The 15,717-nt window shown below is 34.5% G+C and overlaps 1 protein-coding gene across 2 annotated transcripts in view; it reads left to right on the top strand.

Annotated features, from left to right (window-relative positions):
- The window catches only part of LOC150098544 (uncharacterized), a 610,245-nt gene that overhangs the window by 34,048 nt on the left and 560,480 nt on the right, over positions 1-15,717 (top strand). Inside the window, exon 6 of one of the 2 annotated variants that reach the window (XM_090405300.1) lies at positions 12,429-12,866. In XM_090405300.1, the coding sequence (XP_090261426.1) occupies positions 12,429-12,866 (438 nt within the window). Of the gene's footprint in view, positions 1-12,425; positions 12,867-15,717 lie in introns of both variants that reach the window. The other variant, XM_090405297.1, reaches the window with a different exon arrangement.

Here is a 15,717-nt window from a genome sequence, read left to right as displayed (position 1 = left end):
AAGCTTTAAATTTCCTTAATATGACAAATCTATGGAATTCTATAATTTTAGCTTCATAGTCAGCCAGCATGTTTTGGGCTAGAGTGGTTTTTGTACGCATGCATAACCCGTGTCATTGTTTTCATAAATCTAAAGCACCAAGACGGTGATCCGGTAAAATCTAAAATTCCATTAGCAGTTGCCCATCGTTTCGCTTCAAAAATGATAATTTTCATAGAAACAGCTATTCCCATGTTTCGATGATTTGTTACCCAATTTTTCATTTGTACTTCTAATTCTGGCCATTTTTCTAGTTGCGAATGGAATGTTTTTTTGTGTTTACATAGCAGTTTTAATTGTTCCTCTTGTTTTCTCCACTCACAAACCATTTTTTCTGTTGGTGGTGGACCAAAATGTCTTTCTGCTGCTCTGTTTCCATATTGTTTTTCATAATTTATCACATTTAATTTATAACTCACTTTATATGAAAGTCTTTTTTGTTTTGCACTCATTTTTTCTAATTTTAAGATAAAAATTTTAACGACTTATAAAAAAAGAATTCAAATGAACCGTACAAAAAGTGCATATGTTTACACGCTAATGACTATTGACGCTCTAAATCGGTGATTCACCCACGTGCAGCGAGATAACTTAGGTACCTACCTTCAGTGGCATACTTACTAATTTTATTAACATATTGCGCCAGTAATTGAACTTTGCTAACAGCTTCGGTGCAATGTAAAGATTCGTATTTTAATGTTACCTTCGGATCATAAGACACACCCCAATTTTCAGTCGATTTTTCTATGTAAATCGATGTAAGTCGATGTTTCTATGTGCGTCTTATGGTCCGAAAAATACGGTAATTATTTATTATTATATATAATTTTATTTTTGCAAAATACATACTCTAATTGTGTATTTTATTAAATTATAAGCAAGGTGGGGCAATTAAATTTCTAGAATGCACATGTAAAAATTATGTTTGCTGATATATAAACTAGTGGCTGCTATCACCTTTGAAGTAATCCCTTTGTGCTCAGTGCACATAGACGATGCTTCCATTTTTCATCCCATTTCTGGAACTCATCTTCTGGGATGCTTTTTTATTACTGCATGACAAGATGTCGGATCTCAGAAATGTCAGCAAATCTGCATCTTTTCAAGACATTCTTTAGTTATGGGAACAGCCAGAAGTCACAAGGGGCTAAGTTTTTTTTTGATTTTTTGATCTATTTTTGCAGAAATTCACAGACAGCTGTTGTATCATGGGCAGGAGCATTGTTGTGGTGAATGATCCAATTGTTTCATTTTCAGCACTTCTAAATAACAATGTTGGTTCACTTTTTTGTCCTCATTTAATGAATTTGAAGTGAACTGAGCTTATGATTAAAAAAAAAAATCATTGACTTGATCTGCAATCATGACATTCATTCTATTTTTTTTTATTTTTTTATTTATAGTCTTGGTGAAGATGATGTTATCCTATTACATGCATTGGTGTTTTGTTTCAGTGTTGTATTGATAGCACCAACAATAACTCACTTCAATACCTCATTACCAACAATATTCTATGAGAACAGACAAACATGAAAAAAGATCAGAACAAACATCAAGGCTGTTGCTGCTTTTGATCTTCAATCATAATTCACAGAACCATCTTTGCAGATTTTTTTTTTTTTCGTTCCCAAAGTGTCTACTAAAATCTTCTGATCTTTAAAGGTACCTGTGGCATAACTATAAAGAACACATTACATGATAACCACAGTAATTAACTTTAATGAAAGTACAGATACTTTGTATTGAAAATAACTGTCTATCAGTGTGTAAAAAAAAAAAAAATATATATCAAAGAACAGACATACAAGGTATATATAACAATCAATTGGTTTACTGGTTAAAAATGTTGAATATCAGTATTACATTGAATACATGAAGCCTTAAAAGTCTGGTCTGGCACAGTATAGTATTGACACTGAACACAGTATCCAGTGGATGAAGCTTGTCTTCTCCATAGAAGCAATATTTTAAATATGAATGCTTTTCAAAGAAAGTTCTGAAGTCCTTTTACATTTGCCTAACCTGAACCAGAACTATCCCCCCCCCAAGGTTTAGGAGATTCTCATTTTATGCAAACATCAAAAATAGTTTTAATATTATTTATTAATATTAATTTCTAGCCCGCAGCATCTGTTTTTAATTGGTAAATTGATTGTTGTATATACCTCATATACTTGTTTTTTTTTTTTATTGTTTCTACACACAGATGATGTACTGTTATTTTCAGTATGAATTATCTGTGCTTTCATTGAAGCTAATTACTGTGGTCATTGTGTAATTCGATGTTCATCAAAATCTTCCTCACTTTTTCTCTTTTTGAAATTTAATTCTGCTACCATTAACTCTACTCCTAATTGTCTTTTAGACCAAACTTGTTATCCTTTTCACATTAACATAAACAGTTAATATCCCATCTTAAATTATTCCCTACATCACTAATATAAAAAAAGATCTGTATTTAAGGATAACAAGTATCTGTATTTAAGTTTTGTCGATCTGGAAAAGGTAAATGACAAGATGCCAAGAGAAAAGCTGTTCAGAATGCTATAGTTACGGTAAATGAAACATTAATCAAGCAATATGTAATCTGTATTTGAGTTATAAGTCAGCTGTTAGATTTCAAGGAGATACAGGAAGATGATTTTATGTTAAATCAGATGTAAGAGACATGGGTGCACATTATCTCCACTGTTATTCATCATCTGTATGGATCCACATTATGAATGAAAGTGGTATTAAACCTGATATCAAATTGGAGATGTTAATTTCAGCTGTTTACTTTATGCAGATGATGTTATACTTTTAAATAAATCCAGTACAAGTCTGCAAGATTCCCATTAAATTGAATAACTGTTGTAATAAATTTGGTATGAAAATCAGCAATAAATAGACAAAGACCATGAAAATAAGCATAAACATTGAAAACATACAGCATTCTGCATGGAGAACCTAAAGAACAAGTAAAACATATTTGATATTTAGGCACAATTTTTTAGTGAAGATGACAATTTAAATAGAGAAATAGACAACGCAACCAGCAAAGCTAGTATGATAGGAAATAACTGAATACATTTATATAGAATAAGAGAGAAATTAGTCAAAACTCTAAACTGGATAAGACAGTGTTCAAACCAGTTTTAACTTATGGGCTAGAAAACATTTTTTGTCTTGTCATTTTTATCACTTTTTATTTTTTTTTTGTAATTATTTATTTTTATATAGTCTGGAAATCCTGCTTTAGAGTATGGTGAAGTTGGAACTTTTTCAAGATACTTAGGTCTCCAATAAGCAGGGTGGTGGTCTCACACTTGGTGATGAAATTCATCTCCTAAAGACAGTCACAAGCATCCATGCCTATTTGTGGATTTAAACACCCGACCTATTGTTTGGAGAGGTGGTACACTAACCACTTGGCCAACCAGGCCAGCAGATCAAAGACTTGAGATTACAGATATGAGAAACTAAAAATGTATTAAATGTATTAAAAATGAGGATATTAGGGAAGAACTTGACATTGTTAGCATTCAGGAATGTGTTAGCAGAGCTAATTTCAGCTGGTATGGTCACTTAAACAGAATGGGATAGGAAAGATTAGCATAACAGGGCTTCTTTTGGGCAAAGAAGAATTGATGTCACTTTTATGTGGCAAAGTGTAAGGTTATGCATTTTGGGATGAAACGATTATCAACTTGTACCACATTAATGGAACTGTATTCCAGGAATACAGTTCCTGGAATACAGTTCCATTAATGTGGAACTGTATTACAGGAAATGGATGAAGCCAGGAATTTAGGGTTGTTAGTGGATAAGGAGTTGACGTTTCCTTGGTTATTTAGGAAGAATATCTTGAGACAAGCAAGTTATACTTCTTTATATAGCCTTAGTAAGACCTCATCTTACTACTCTGTGCAGATCTGGTCATCTAGGTTTCTTGGGGATGAGGAGGAGGTGGAGAGGATCCAGAGGTGAGTGACTAAGATGGAATCAGGTCTATGGAATGAGCTTTATGAGGACAGGTTGAAGATTTGTGGGTTACAGAAATTGATTGATGTGCAGAAAAGGGGTGATATGATTTCTGAAGGGTTTTTACATAATTAATGGAGAGGAAATTTTTCAGAACAAGTCTGGTGTTGGCAGAACCAGGGACAGTTCTTGGAAACAGAGCAAGAGTGTAGTTAGACAGGATTTTAGAACTACACTTTTGTTTGGAGAGTGGTGACTGAGTGGAATAGGTTGCCAGAGTTTATTGTGGGTGCCATGACAATGAATGAGTTTCAAAGCGAAGCATGATTGATGCTTCTGGTTAAAGATGCCATGGAGTAGCCCATAATAATAATAATAATAATAACCAGTGTTCAGTTATTATAATAATAATAATAATAACTAGGATGGTAGGAAAAATGACCCAGAAGAATATAAAGATTTAGTACATTTCTGCAGTGAAAAGTGTCTTAGAAGACTTAAATATAAGATCTGATAATATTGGAGTCTTGACAGATAATTGATTAATTTGAGGAAATTCATTACAGAAGTTATGCTGTAAATTTTTCATCCATTTTCACAGGATATTATGGATAGTACTATTTATTATATATTTTCACAGGATAGTACTATCATAATTTCCTGTGCACCCCTTGAGAGGATATATGTTATGAATTTGAAGATTATATCATTAATATACAAATTAAAGAGTAGTGACTCTATTATAGAGTCTTCAAGTCCTGAAGTAGTCACCCTAATTTGCATAACTCTTTCATATATTCTCTCAATGCATATTCTCACCCTTCAAATCATTCATGCTACCAAACAATCCATTCATTCATTTCTCTGCAAACTATCATCATCATCATCATCATCAAATTCCTGCCATTTACCCTCAAGGGGTGTACATGATATGATAGTACTACATGAAAAAAAATTTACATTATTACTAACTTCCTATTTGCAATTTTCCTCCAAATCAGTCTGTTACTTGTCAAGACTCCAACATTACCAGATCTTATATTTCTATCGTCTAAGGCACTTTGTACTATATCAATCCACATATATCTTGGTCTTCCTCTGGGTCGTTTTCCTGCCAACCTGGCAGAGAACACTTGTTTTGCTAATCTTCTTCGCCCATTCTGTTTAAGTGACCATACCACCTGAGATTAGCTCTGCTAATGCATTCCAGGATGCTGACAATGTCAAGTTCTTTCCTAATATCCTAGTTTTTAATATGATATTGCCATTGATGCCATCTGTTCACACCTCTGATCTTTCTCAGGACTCTCATATCTGCGGTCTCTAGTCTTTGGTGAAGTGTTTTACTTCTGACCCAGCATTCAGATCCATAAGTTAAAACTGGTTTGAACACTGTCTTGTATACAGCTAATTTAGTGTTCCGACTAATTTCTCTCTTATTCCATATGAATTTATTCAATTGACTTCCCACCATACCAGCTTTGCTGATTCTGTTATCTATTTCTATATTTAATTTACCATCTTCACTAAAAATCGTGCCTAAGTAGCTGAAATGTTTTACTTGTTCCACAGGTTTTCCATTCACAACACAGTTGACATTTTCAATGATTCTGCCTATTTTCATTGTCTTTGTCTTTTTATTGCTGACCTTCATACCATATCTATTACAACAGTTATTCAATTTAGTCAGAGAATCCTGCAGACTTGTAGCGGATTTATTTAGAAGTATAACATCATCTGCATAAAGCATAGAGCTGACATTAACATCTCCAATTTTGATATCATGTTTAATACCACTTTCCTTCATAATGTGATCCATATAGATAATGAATAACAGAGGGGATAATGTACATCCTTGTCTCACACCAGATTTAACATTAAACCACCTTCCTGTACTTCCTTCAATTCTAACTGCTGACTTACAACTCAAATAAAGACTAAGTATTGCATAATATAATGCCCCATCGACAACTGTAGCGTATTGAATAGCTTCTCTCTTGGCACCTTGTTATATTCCCATGCTTTCTTGACTATTTGTCGTAAAGTGAAGATCTGATCCTGACAGCCTCTATTTGGCCTGAATCCAGCTTGTTCTTCACCAAGCTTTTCTTCTACAATTCTTCTCAACCGTTTCTCAAGTATATTTGCATAGATCTTGCCAGGAACACTCAGTAGGGAAATACCTCTGTAATTCTCACATTCCGTTTTATTTCCCTTTTTATATATGGGTACTATGAGAGCTCTACTCCAATCATCGGGAATTCGTCCCTCTGTCCAGGCTTTCTGAACTATGTAGTGCAGCCACTGTAAGACTCTTATACCACCATACTTCAGCATTTCTGGTCGAATATCATCTACTCCTGCTGCCTTTCCGCATTTCAAGCCTTTGATGGCTTTTTCTACTTCAAGTATGGATATGTATTCCTGACTGCATGCCTGGTCAGTGGTTTTTACCACTGTGCTTGTTTCATTTAGCAGTTTTTCAAAGTAATTACTCCATACTTCAAGGATATCTTTTTCTCCTGTTTTCATGTCACCTTTATCATCTCTAACTCCTTTTACAGCACTCTTTCCTCCATTCCTAGCTTCTTCAACAACCTCCAGAATATTTTGCCACCTTCTTGATATTTATTTTCTATATTCTTGCCAAAGTCCTCTCATGACTTTTGCTTAGCTAGTTTTACACAGTGTTTAGCATTCTTGTATTTGTCTCTGTATTCTCTAAGAGCACAAGATGACTTATTTGCCAGGAACTTTTGATATGCTTTCTTCTTTTCTTTCACTGCCTTTTTAACTTCCTGTGTCCACCATGGAGTTCTAATTTTTCTATCCTTGCAGACAACTTCACCACATGCCTATCTAGCAGCATTAATGAATGTTTTCTTCAGAGCTTGCCACTGATCTCCAAGGTTTGATTCCTGTTCTCAAACTCTTTAATTTTTTTCTTGAATTATGTTTGTATATTTTAGTCTACAGTTCGCATCTGAGAGCTGCTCAACTTTTATTCGCTTTAAAACTTTCTTACATGTTATTATTTTCAATGTGAAATTGAATTTTATCATGCTCAAGACTAAATAGTGATCACTTCCAATTTCAAATCCTCTGTACACTCTGGTGTCCTGCACCAGGGAGAAAACATCACTATCAACAATAACATAGTCAGTAAGACTTTGCCCTTCAGGCTTCTTATGTTGATAGTACCGATCTTTAACTCTGGTGATGTTGAGTTGGGGTGTGTTTTTAGATTTGTTCCAGTAGCTGACTTTTTGCTGTTCGCCCTAGTTCCCTGGCGAAAACAACGGGGGCCTTGTTTAAGCGGGCGACGCCCCAACCAGCATGAAATTCTGTCAAGTTGTACCATCATTTTTTATTTTGGTTTAACCAATAAGAGTACAATTTGGTCGGCTAAATCACAGATTGCCAGCCCATCCTTGTTCGTTCAGTATCCAAGTAGATACCCAACAGGGCACACCACGAGAAGGTGAGGATTGGACATTAGGTCAGAAGCCCTGGTCAGTTCTCCACATTCCTTGAAAGGCTATGTGGAGGTCTCTTCTCAGTTATATAACTTTGACCCTTAAACACCTCTGCAAACTAATAACTTCTTTAATAACATTCTTTATCTTTGCACCTGAGAAAGATGCTTTCTCATTAAGTACACCTCTTATCATTGAATCTCCATTCTGACTCCATACAGTTGGAATATTAATGGGAAAGTACAAAATTCAGAAAACTTGCCTCCTGTTCAAATAGCAATCAAGCTTTCTATTCCCCTGCCAGAGTCATAGTAGTTGTAATTTGTGGCCATTCGTGTTTTTCTCTCATCCTGATAGTACATTTGCAGTAACCCACTGATAAGGCAGATCTTATGGCATTATTATTTTCCTACAACCCTTTCATTAATGATATTGGCAAACTCCTTCCATGTTACAAAGACCAGGGCTTCTGACCTAATGTCCAATCCTCAGAAAACCTTCAGAAAAATCAGAAGAATACTCAATAACTTGGACACCAACAAATCATTTGGTCCTGATGACATCTCTCTTTCTGCTGCTGTAAACTTGGGCCCTCAGAATTAATTCCTATTCTATATTGCTTTTTTTTTTTCTTTTCAATCCTTGTTACTCAGCAATGTACTGGCATGTATTCAGCCTGGAAACAAGTCTGTGTTCAACCCATTTCACAAAAATACAAATAAATAAAAAAATTAAAAATAAATAAAGTGTGTGTGGTGGGGCAGGGGAATCAACCAACAAAGTATCATCCAGTTTGCTTTCACTTCTGTTCTTTCAAAAATCAGAGACTCCCCAGTTAATTAGTGATCACAAAAATCAATTCTTTTCCATCAGTCCACAGTTGATTTTCTGGCATTATCATCACCCATATCTGTACATAAGCCATATTAAGGTTTTCGAAAAAATCATGTCACTTTAAACATTTCTAGGACATTTCATTGGGTCTGTCATAGAGGCCTCCTTAGCAAGCTTTCATCTTATGGTCTGCCTTTAACCCTTTGAAATTGGATTTCCAGCTTCCTTTATGATTGCTTATAACATGCCATGGTAGATGGCTATATCTTCTCAGATATTCCCACTAATGCTTGGGTTTCCCAGTTCTCTGTCTCCCACTTTTCCTCCAGTACATATATGATCTTCTCTCACTGACCTCAAATCCCACCTATAGCTTTATGTCCATTACTCATCTTCATTTGACAAACCTTATACTGCACAATCATTTAAAGCTTCAAGGTCTTCTATGACTAGTGTCTGACCATGTTGTCATTGTTTTCAGATGGGAAGAAGATAACCTTGTGAATTTCAATGCTACCAAAACAGAGGCCTGTCTTTTTTTTTTCAAGAAAGGCCTAACTTCATTTCCCTTTTTGATAACACCCAAATCTTAACACTTTGGACTAACTTTCTTCTCTTGCCTTTCCTGGCATTCATTTGTGTGTGTGTGTGTGTGTGGGCACACACATACACACATTTCAGCCATAGTTTCTTCAGTTTTTAAAATAGGTGTACTTTTTCACTCAAGACACCTGAAAAAACTGCTGCCACTGTATGTATTCCAAGTGTGCCCAACTTTGGAAATACTTCTCACACATTTGTGGATAGTGCATCAGAAATCTCTCTAAGAATGCTTGGTGCTACCTAGAAGACAACAATCCAATTAAATGATGACTCTTCTCTCACAACCTGTGAGAGAGAGAGAGATTAGATTCACTCTTATCACTCCCTCTCATTGACTTTAGGTTTCTGCTCTTAACATATCTTCTATAGGTATTTCCACGGACATTGTTATCCTGACCTGTCCATGATTGTTCCAATCTTGTTACACCACCTGCAAGTCTCAGCATTCATATTAAACCCCAAAACAAACAAACAAACAAACAAACAAACCTAATACTTAATAAGTCATTGCAGTGGTGAAATTTCTGCCATCTTACTAGACTACATTCTTCTGCTTTTAACTTGACTACTTTCATATTACCTGTTGTGCATTACTTATCTCTCTCATTACAGCTATTTCATCATTCACCATATCTTGCATGTTATTTCTCATGATTCAGTCACTCTCACATCCTCTCATTCCATCTTTGCTCTTACTGACATATTTCTATACCTGTTATCTTTAATGTTCAATGCTTCACTGTCTCACTTTCAAAAACCTTTCCTACATGCTCTGTTGCTGCTCTCACTTTCTACAAACAAATATATTTCACACACTCCACCTCAAAAAGTATTATGTTGAATTCTAAACAAACACATCTTGGATAGCATTGTCCTTTTATACATTGTGCCATGTACTGCACTTGTTGTCATATAATACTCAAAATATTTACTAAATATCTAAATCTTAAATAAAACTAAACCTAACACAAAGAAAGCAGTATAGTATTACTATTTTTTAATGAAATAATCGTATGTTTTTAGAGCATTCTTAATCATTTCACAGACATCACATTGAACTCTGTTACCTAAATTGGAGTAAATGGGATTGGATGTGAAACTGGTGATATGGATAAGTGGGTAGTTGATAGACAAACATTGCTGAGTAGTATATGGGGGAATTGAATCCAGGAAGACAGGTAACTATTGGTGTACTTCATGGATGTACTTGGGCTGCTGCTATTCAGTTTGTACATTAGTAATATAGTAATATATGGTTCATAAGTGAACCATATAACTTTCTAACTGTAAGTGAAAATATAACATTCTGAACATAATTAAAATGATTTAAAGGGAAATATCCAGTTATTTGTTGATGATGCACAGCTGGTCAATGAAGATGGTATACAGATCCTGCAGGATGACTTCAATAGACTGGCAGTATGGGCGAAGGTTAATGGCAGTCATTTTAATGTGGTGAGGTGTAAGGTCATGCACTTCGAGATACTTTCATGGACAGTTTTCTGCTGAATTGACTACTATTATTTCTCCACTCTCCTCCAAAAATAATTAAAACAAGAGCCACTACTAACTAACACCTTAAAACTCACCAAACCAACTTCACTGCCCCTCTTTTATTCCACCTACTTCTGTCCTTTGGAACCATCTCCCCCACTCTGCCTTTCCCCAAAGATTACAACCCTCAGCTGTTCAAGCAAAATGTGAACAGACTCCTTCTTTCTTTTATTCCTCTTGCCCACACACAGCACTTGGTGTGCTATAGGTCTTGTGGCCTTTCATGTGGATCAGATATAATAAATAAAGTGTCACAAGCTATATATTACAGTGATGGATCTGAACTGCAGAAAATTGATGAAACCAGGGATTTGTGGAGTTGTTATGGACAGGAGTTGAAGTTTAGAAGGCATGTTGCAAAGGTGGACAAAATAGTACTTCAGATTGCTTAGTTGTTGAGAAACACGCTGACAAGCAGAGATAGGAAAGGTTATTATTATTCATTATAATGCTTTAATAAGACCACATCTGGATTACTGTATAGATTAGTTGTTGGAATTGGGGGGGGGGAAGAGTATCTGGAGACAAGTAAATTATGACTGATCTGTGGAATGTTCTCTATGAGGACAGATTGAAAGGCTGTGGGCTACAAAGGTTAGTTGATAGGCAAAAAAAAGGGATATGATAGAAACATGTGGTTTTATAGGATTGACACAGAAGATTTTTTTCAATACAAGGTAGAAAATGAGAGAACGTCCCTGGAAATTGTGCAAGAGTATGGTTAGCAATGATATGAGCACTAGATTTTTTTTTGCTTGGAAGATAGTGGGTTGGGTTTCCAGAAGCATTTGCGAGTGCTTTGTCAGTGAATGAGTTTAAGGGGAAGTATAATAGGTATTGTGTGAATAATGGTTAGTATGGGAAAAACTCATTCCGCAATGAGTTTTTTGACTTCAATATGCCTGAGAAAATGATGTCTTTTATGAACATCTTATATGTAAAAAAATATAAGCCAAGTACTACGAATACAACTTGATATCGATACTCAGATGCTGATTATCATTCATGTTATTGCATTAAGGGGAAAAAAAACAGACATCTAGGAATAATAATTAAGTGATATTATTAATCAAGGCATTTTCATAGGAACAAAGGTTACTGATATGCAGACATAACTTTCTGTTGACCAAAAGTTCCTCGGTCACCTAGATCATCCTGCATCTACACTATTCTTTACTCATGCATCCTAACATGCTTTGGTTAGACTGGAAGAGTAGCCAACATTTTGAATGGATGAACATAGGAAATATATCTAACATCTACACTACAGCTTCTCTGTGGCGTCAGAGTTTGCGGTTTGATTTTAGTTCTGTATCTCCAGGATGTAGTTCCCATTGATGAGACTTCATTAAAGGTTGCGGTGACTGGGTAGTGACGCTTCTCATAATGCATTATGGGATACTAGGACAATTTAATATGAAGTCATCTGTAGCCTAGTTATGAAGATAATTAAAACTTTTGTTTGCACATGCTTAGATAAAGGATTAAAACAAGAACTTCATTTCTTGTTGATTTTAAATAAACAAGAACGCAGTTTGCTTTTGCATAAAAGAACAAGAATACAGTTTCCTGTATAATTTACTTTCACATATAGTTTACTTTCTGACCCAGCAAAAAAAAAAAAAAAAATAATAGTTACAATTCCTTTCTATGTTTGTGACTTTGTAATCATTTTCTTAATTGTGCATTTATTTTTATTAACGTGGATCAGTATTAATTTATTATCATTGAATATTTTTGCTTTGAACCTTTTAATGAACTACCATGCTTATTCATTCTTGATTGATTTTTAGGTTGAGGTGCTTATATCTAGAAGAGAAATATGTTTTTTTTTTTTTTTACATTGAAATTTTAGCAGCAATATTAAGATTTTTCTGTAGCGTGAACCTGTAAACTTATTTTATGCTTTTATTCTTTAGATACTATTTCATTTTATTGGATTTTTGTTATTTACAGCAGATCCAAAGGATGTAAAATCAGATGAAATGAATAGAAAAACTCTAAAGGTAGCCTGGATTGATATGCAAGAGCCAACAAAGGCTAAATCATCACAAGGAAAATCATCACAGTCTATATTGGATTTTGTAAAACCTGCAATTAAATCAGATTACAAGAATTCCATTCCATCCAAAGAAGTGACCTTAAATAATTTCAATTATTTGAGCACAGCTGGTCATACATCTTCATCTAAGCCAGATTCAAAAATAACATTTACAAAATGGGAAAAAGAATTTCTTCAAAAAGAGCTCTTGGATATTTGTGACTCAAGCATTGCAAGTGATCTTCAGGGTGAGGAAGATACCAAAATTCAGTGCTTAAATGATCCAATTCATATTTCTGTACCAGAGAAAAAACATGAGTTATGTGAAATACAGAAAGATCCAGCTTTTCTTAAAGGTAATTTTCTCAGAACACTTTTAATCTGAAAAGCATATATATATTTTTTTTTTAACTGACTTTAATATTTTGAATATACTGGATTTTCATAAATGATCATATCTAGTTATTTATTTTCATTTAAATAATTAAAGAAGTAGAGCTTTGACCTGCTGAAGTAACCATTTAATTTAAGTGGTTGTCGATGATGATGATGCTGCATTAAAGAGCTAAAGATGATTTAATTATTCAGAGAAAAATAATTAAAGAAAAATACACTTCCACAACATGACATCTTAATTTAAACTTAAAAGTCAGAAACTATGTTATATCAGGTTAAGTTCATGAACACCTAAGTTTAAAGAATTGGTGTAAACTAAAAATGCATAGAGGTAAGAGAAAAATCATTGTGGAAAAGTTCACATGAAAGGATATAGAAGATATTACAGATCCATCATTATTTTATAGCCAAATAGAACTGAAACATAAGTATCAAAATTTACCAGAAAGTTTGTGAGAATATAACCCTCAGCATTGGTGTTTTCTTGGTTTTCACTACTTAAGACACACACACACACACACACACACCCTGTCTTAGAAGCCTGTATATTTGACCTTTATTAGTGCTTTTAATTAAGGTTTTATTCACCTGACAGCGGTTACTCTTCAACAACTATGCAGAAACCTATTGGAAAGTTTCATTTTTCATAAGTGAACCATATAACTTTCTGACTATAAGTAAAAATATAATATTCTGAACATAAGTAAAAAATCATAATTTAAAAATGTCAAATTGGAACCTAAAAAGCTTCAATTTGGCATTTTTAAGTTATGGATAGAGAGGATATTACAAATTTTCCATTACATTTAGCCAAATAGGACTGAAACTTAGCTTAAACTGTTATAGTTCAAAGACATTTATTGAAACTAGCAAAAACCTTCATCACATGTTCACAGTACATTTTGAAACAGTCACATGAATGGTGAATTGCATGAGCACCTGCTGTCTTTCTCTCTTTCAATCACTATTACACAATACTAATATTCTATACATTATCTATTATATTTTTCATATAATCTTTTTATTATATAATGTATAATCTATTATGTATTCCAGGCATAGAGAGAGAGAGGAAGAAGCTGATCGTTAGTAGAACGTATAAAGGTAGCAAGCTTTCAGTGAGACTTGAAAGCTGTGCAGAGATTGCATTTCGTTAAGACTGGCTATTTTTTCTGAAATGCCTTGGACAAAGTGGATGATGATAACATTACTAAAGTCTTTCTGAAGAGATCAAGAATTGGGAGAAGGATTAATTATTTTTTTTGATACTGTGAGAACTGTAGCTGTTAAACATGTGATTACGTTCTGCTGTAAAAGAGAACTCATTGGAACAAAAGTTATGAGCTCTGTTGGTTAGTGTTCTAATGATACCATATTATTGAGAGGGGGAGGGTGATGGGAAAGTTTGTGAAATGTATCTGCCTGTGTGGGTGGGCTTCCTATATATTGAAAAAAAAACAGGTTACCATTGGGTAGGCATGTTACCAAGGTGTCTAGAAAGGCTAAAGACTATATTAGTTTCTTTTTGCATGGTAAATTGGATTCTAGGATGAAGATTATTCAGATAACAAAGGAAAAAGTCAAATGTGTTTGAGCCACGATTCCAAATGGCTGTGGAATCATGACTTAACCAGATTGAAGGTTTGAGAGGAGCAGAATCAAGAGCTTGTTTTTCAAAATATTCCATAAAAAAATTGGGAAAGGGGGGGGGGAGTGAGAGGTACCATCTTTCTGTCTGTAAATTTTGTTTCCACGAGAAATATCCAGAATGGATAGCAAAGGAAAACAGATCAGTAATATCAGGAGGAAAAACTATAAGTGATGAAAGTGTCATTTAATTCATTGGTAAAGAGTGAGATGATATTGAAGCTAACCAAAATATCTGTATTATTTGACATTAATTTATCAATAGAAGTTTTAAAATGGATAGTTTTTTTAATATAGGAAGTGAGGGGATGGGGACGTAAGAGCTAGCTAACTGTTTTGCTAATTTATAGTGTGGGGAATCTGTAGCATCTATTATAGGTCTTAGGGGAGAATATGGTGTGTGTATTTTTGATAATCTATATCCATGGGGAAGGAGAAAGAAGAGAACTGAAGGATTTGAGGTTTTTTTTTTTTTTTTTTTTGTGATTTCAGGAGGCCACGAAGAAACTTTTATTGAGCATACTTTTAAATTTTTTGATCTGAAATATAATCTAAAGGTCTCTAGGTGGAACATTCTCCGAGAATGATGTCCATTTTTCTATTGTATTCATTGGTATTAAGAATAACAGTGGCACTCCCCCTTATCAGCTCTGGTGATTACTATACTGCTATCTTTACATAGTTTCTTGAGGGTACCGAGTTGGCAAGGTGGTAGATTTCTTTTTTAGCAGACGAAGATCGAGAAAGAATGCTGGTGACATCAAGCCTAATGTTGTTAGCTATTTCCAGAGCCAAATTACGAATACCACATTCAGTGTTGAACATTAGGTCTAGTGCTGGTCCTTGCTTTGGAGCAGTGGCAAAATTATGGCTGGGCACTGGTGGCAGCATCTCTAAGCGCCTTTTTTTTTTATGACATGTTAACTACTGTATGAAGAGGTTGAACTGAAGGAACAGGTTTAGAATCCAGAAGACTTTTAATTTTTAATATACAACAGTCTTTTGGAAACAGAGTTCAGAATTCAGAAATCTAAACACTGAATTCTGAATATTCAGAATACGCTGTCAGCTATTCTGATAGCCTGCAGTGAGCTGCTGGCTGTGCTGGTAGTAGTGAGGATGGCATGTGCAGCAATGATCTGTTCTTCTTGTAATAGAGAAAAA

Source organism: Typopeltis vanoorti, chromosome 15, assembly GCF_054136105.1.
Source record: "Typopeltis vanoorti isolate ZY-2024b chromosome 15, IOZ_Tvanoo_1.0, whole genome shotgun sequence".
In the NCBI taxonomy this organism is placed as follows: domain Eukaryota; kingdom Metazoa; phylum Arthropoda; class Arachnida; order Uropygi; family Thelyphonidae; genus Typopeltis; species Typopeltis vanoorti.
This window is presented reverse-complemented; position numbering and strand designations above follow the sequence as displayed.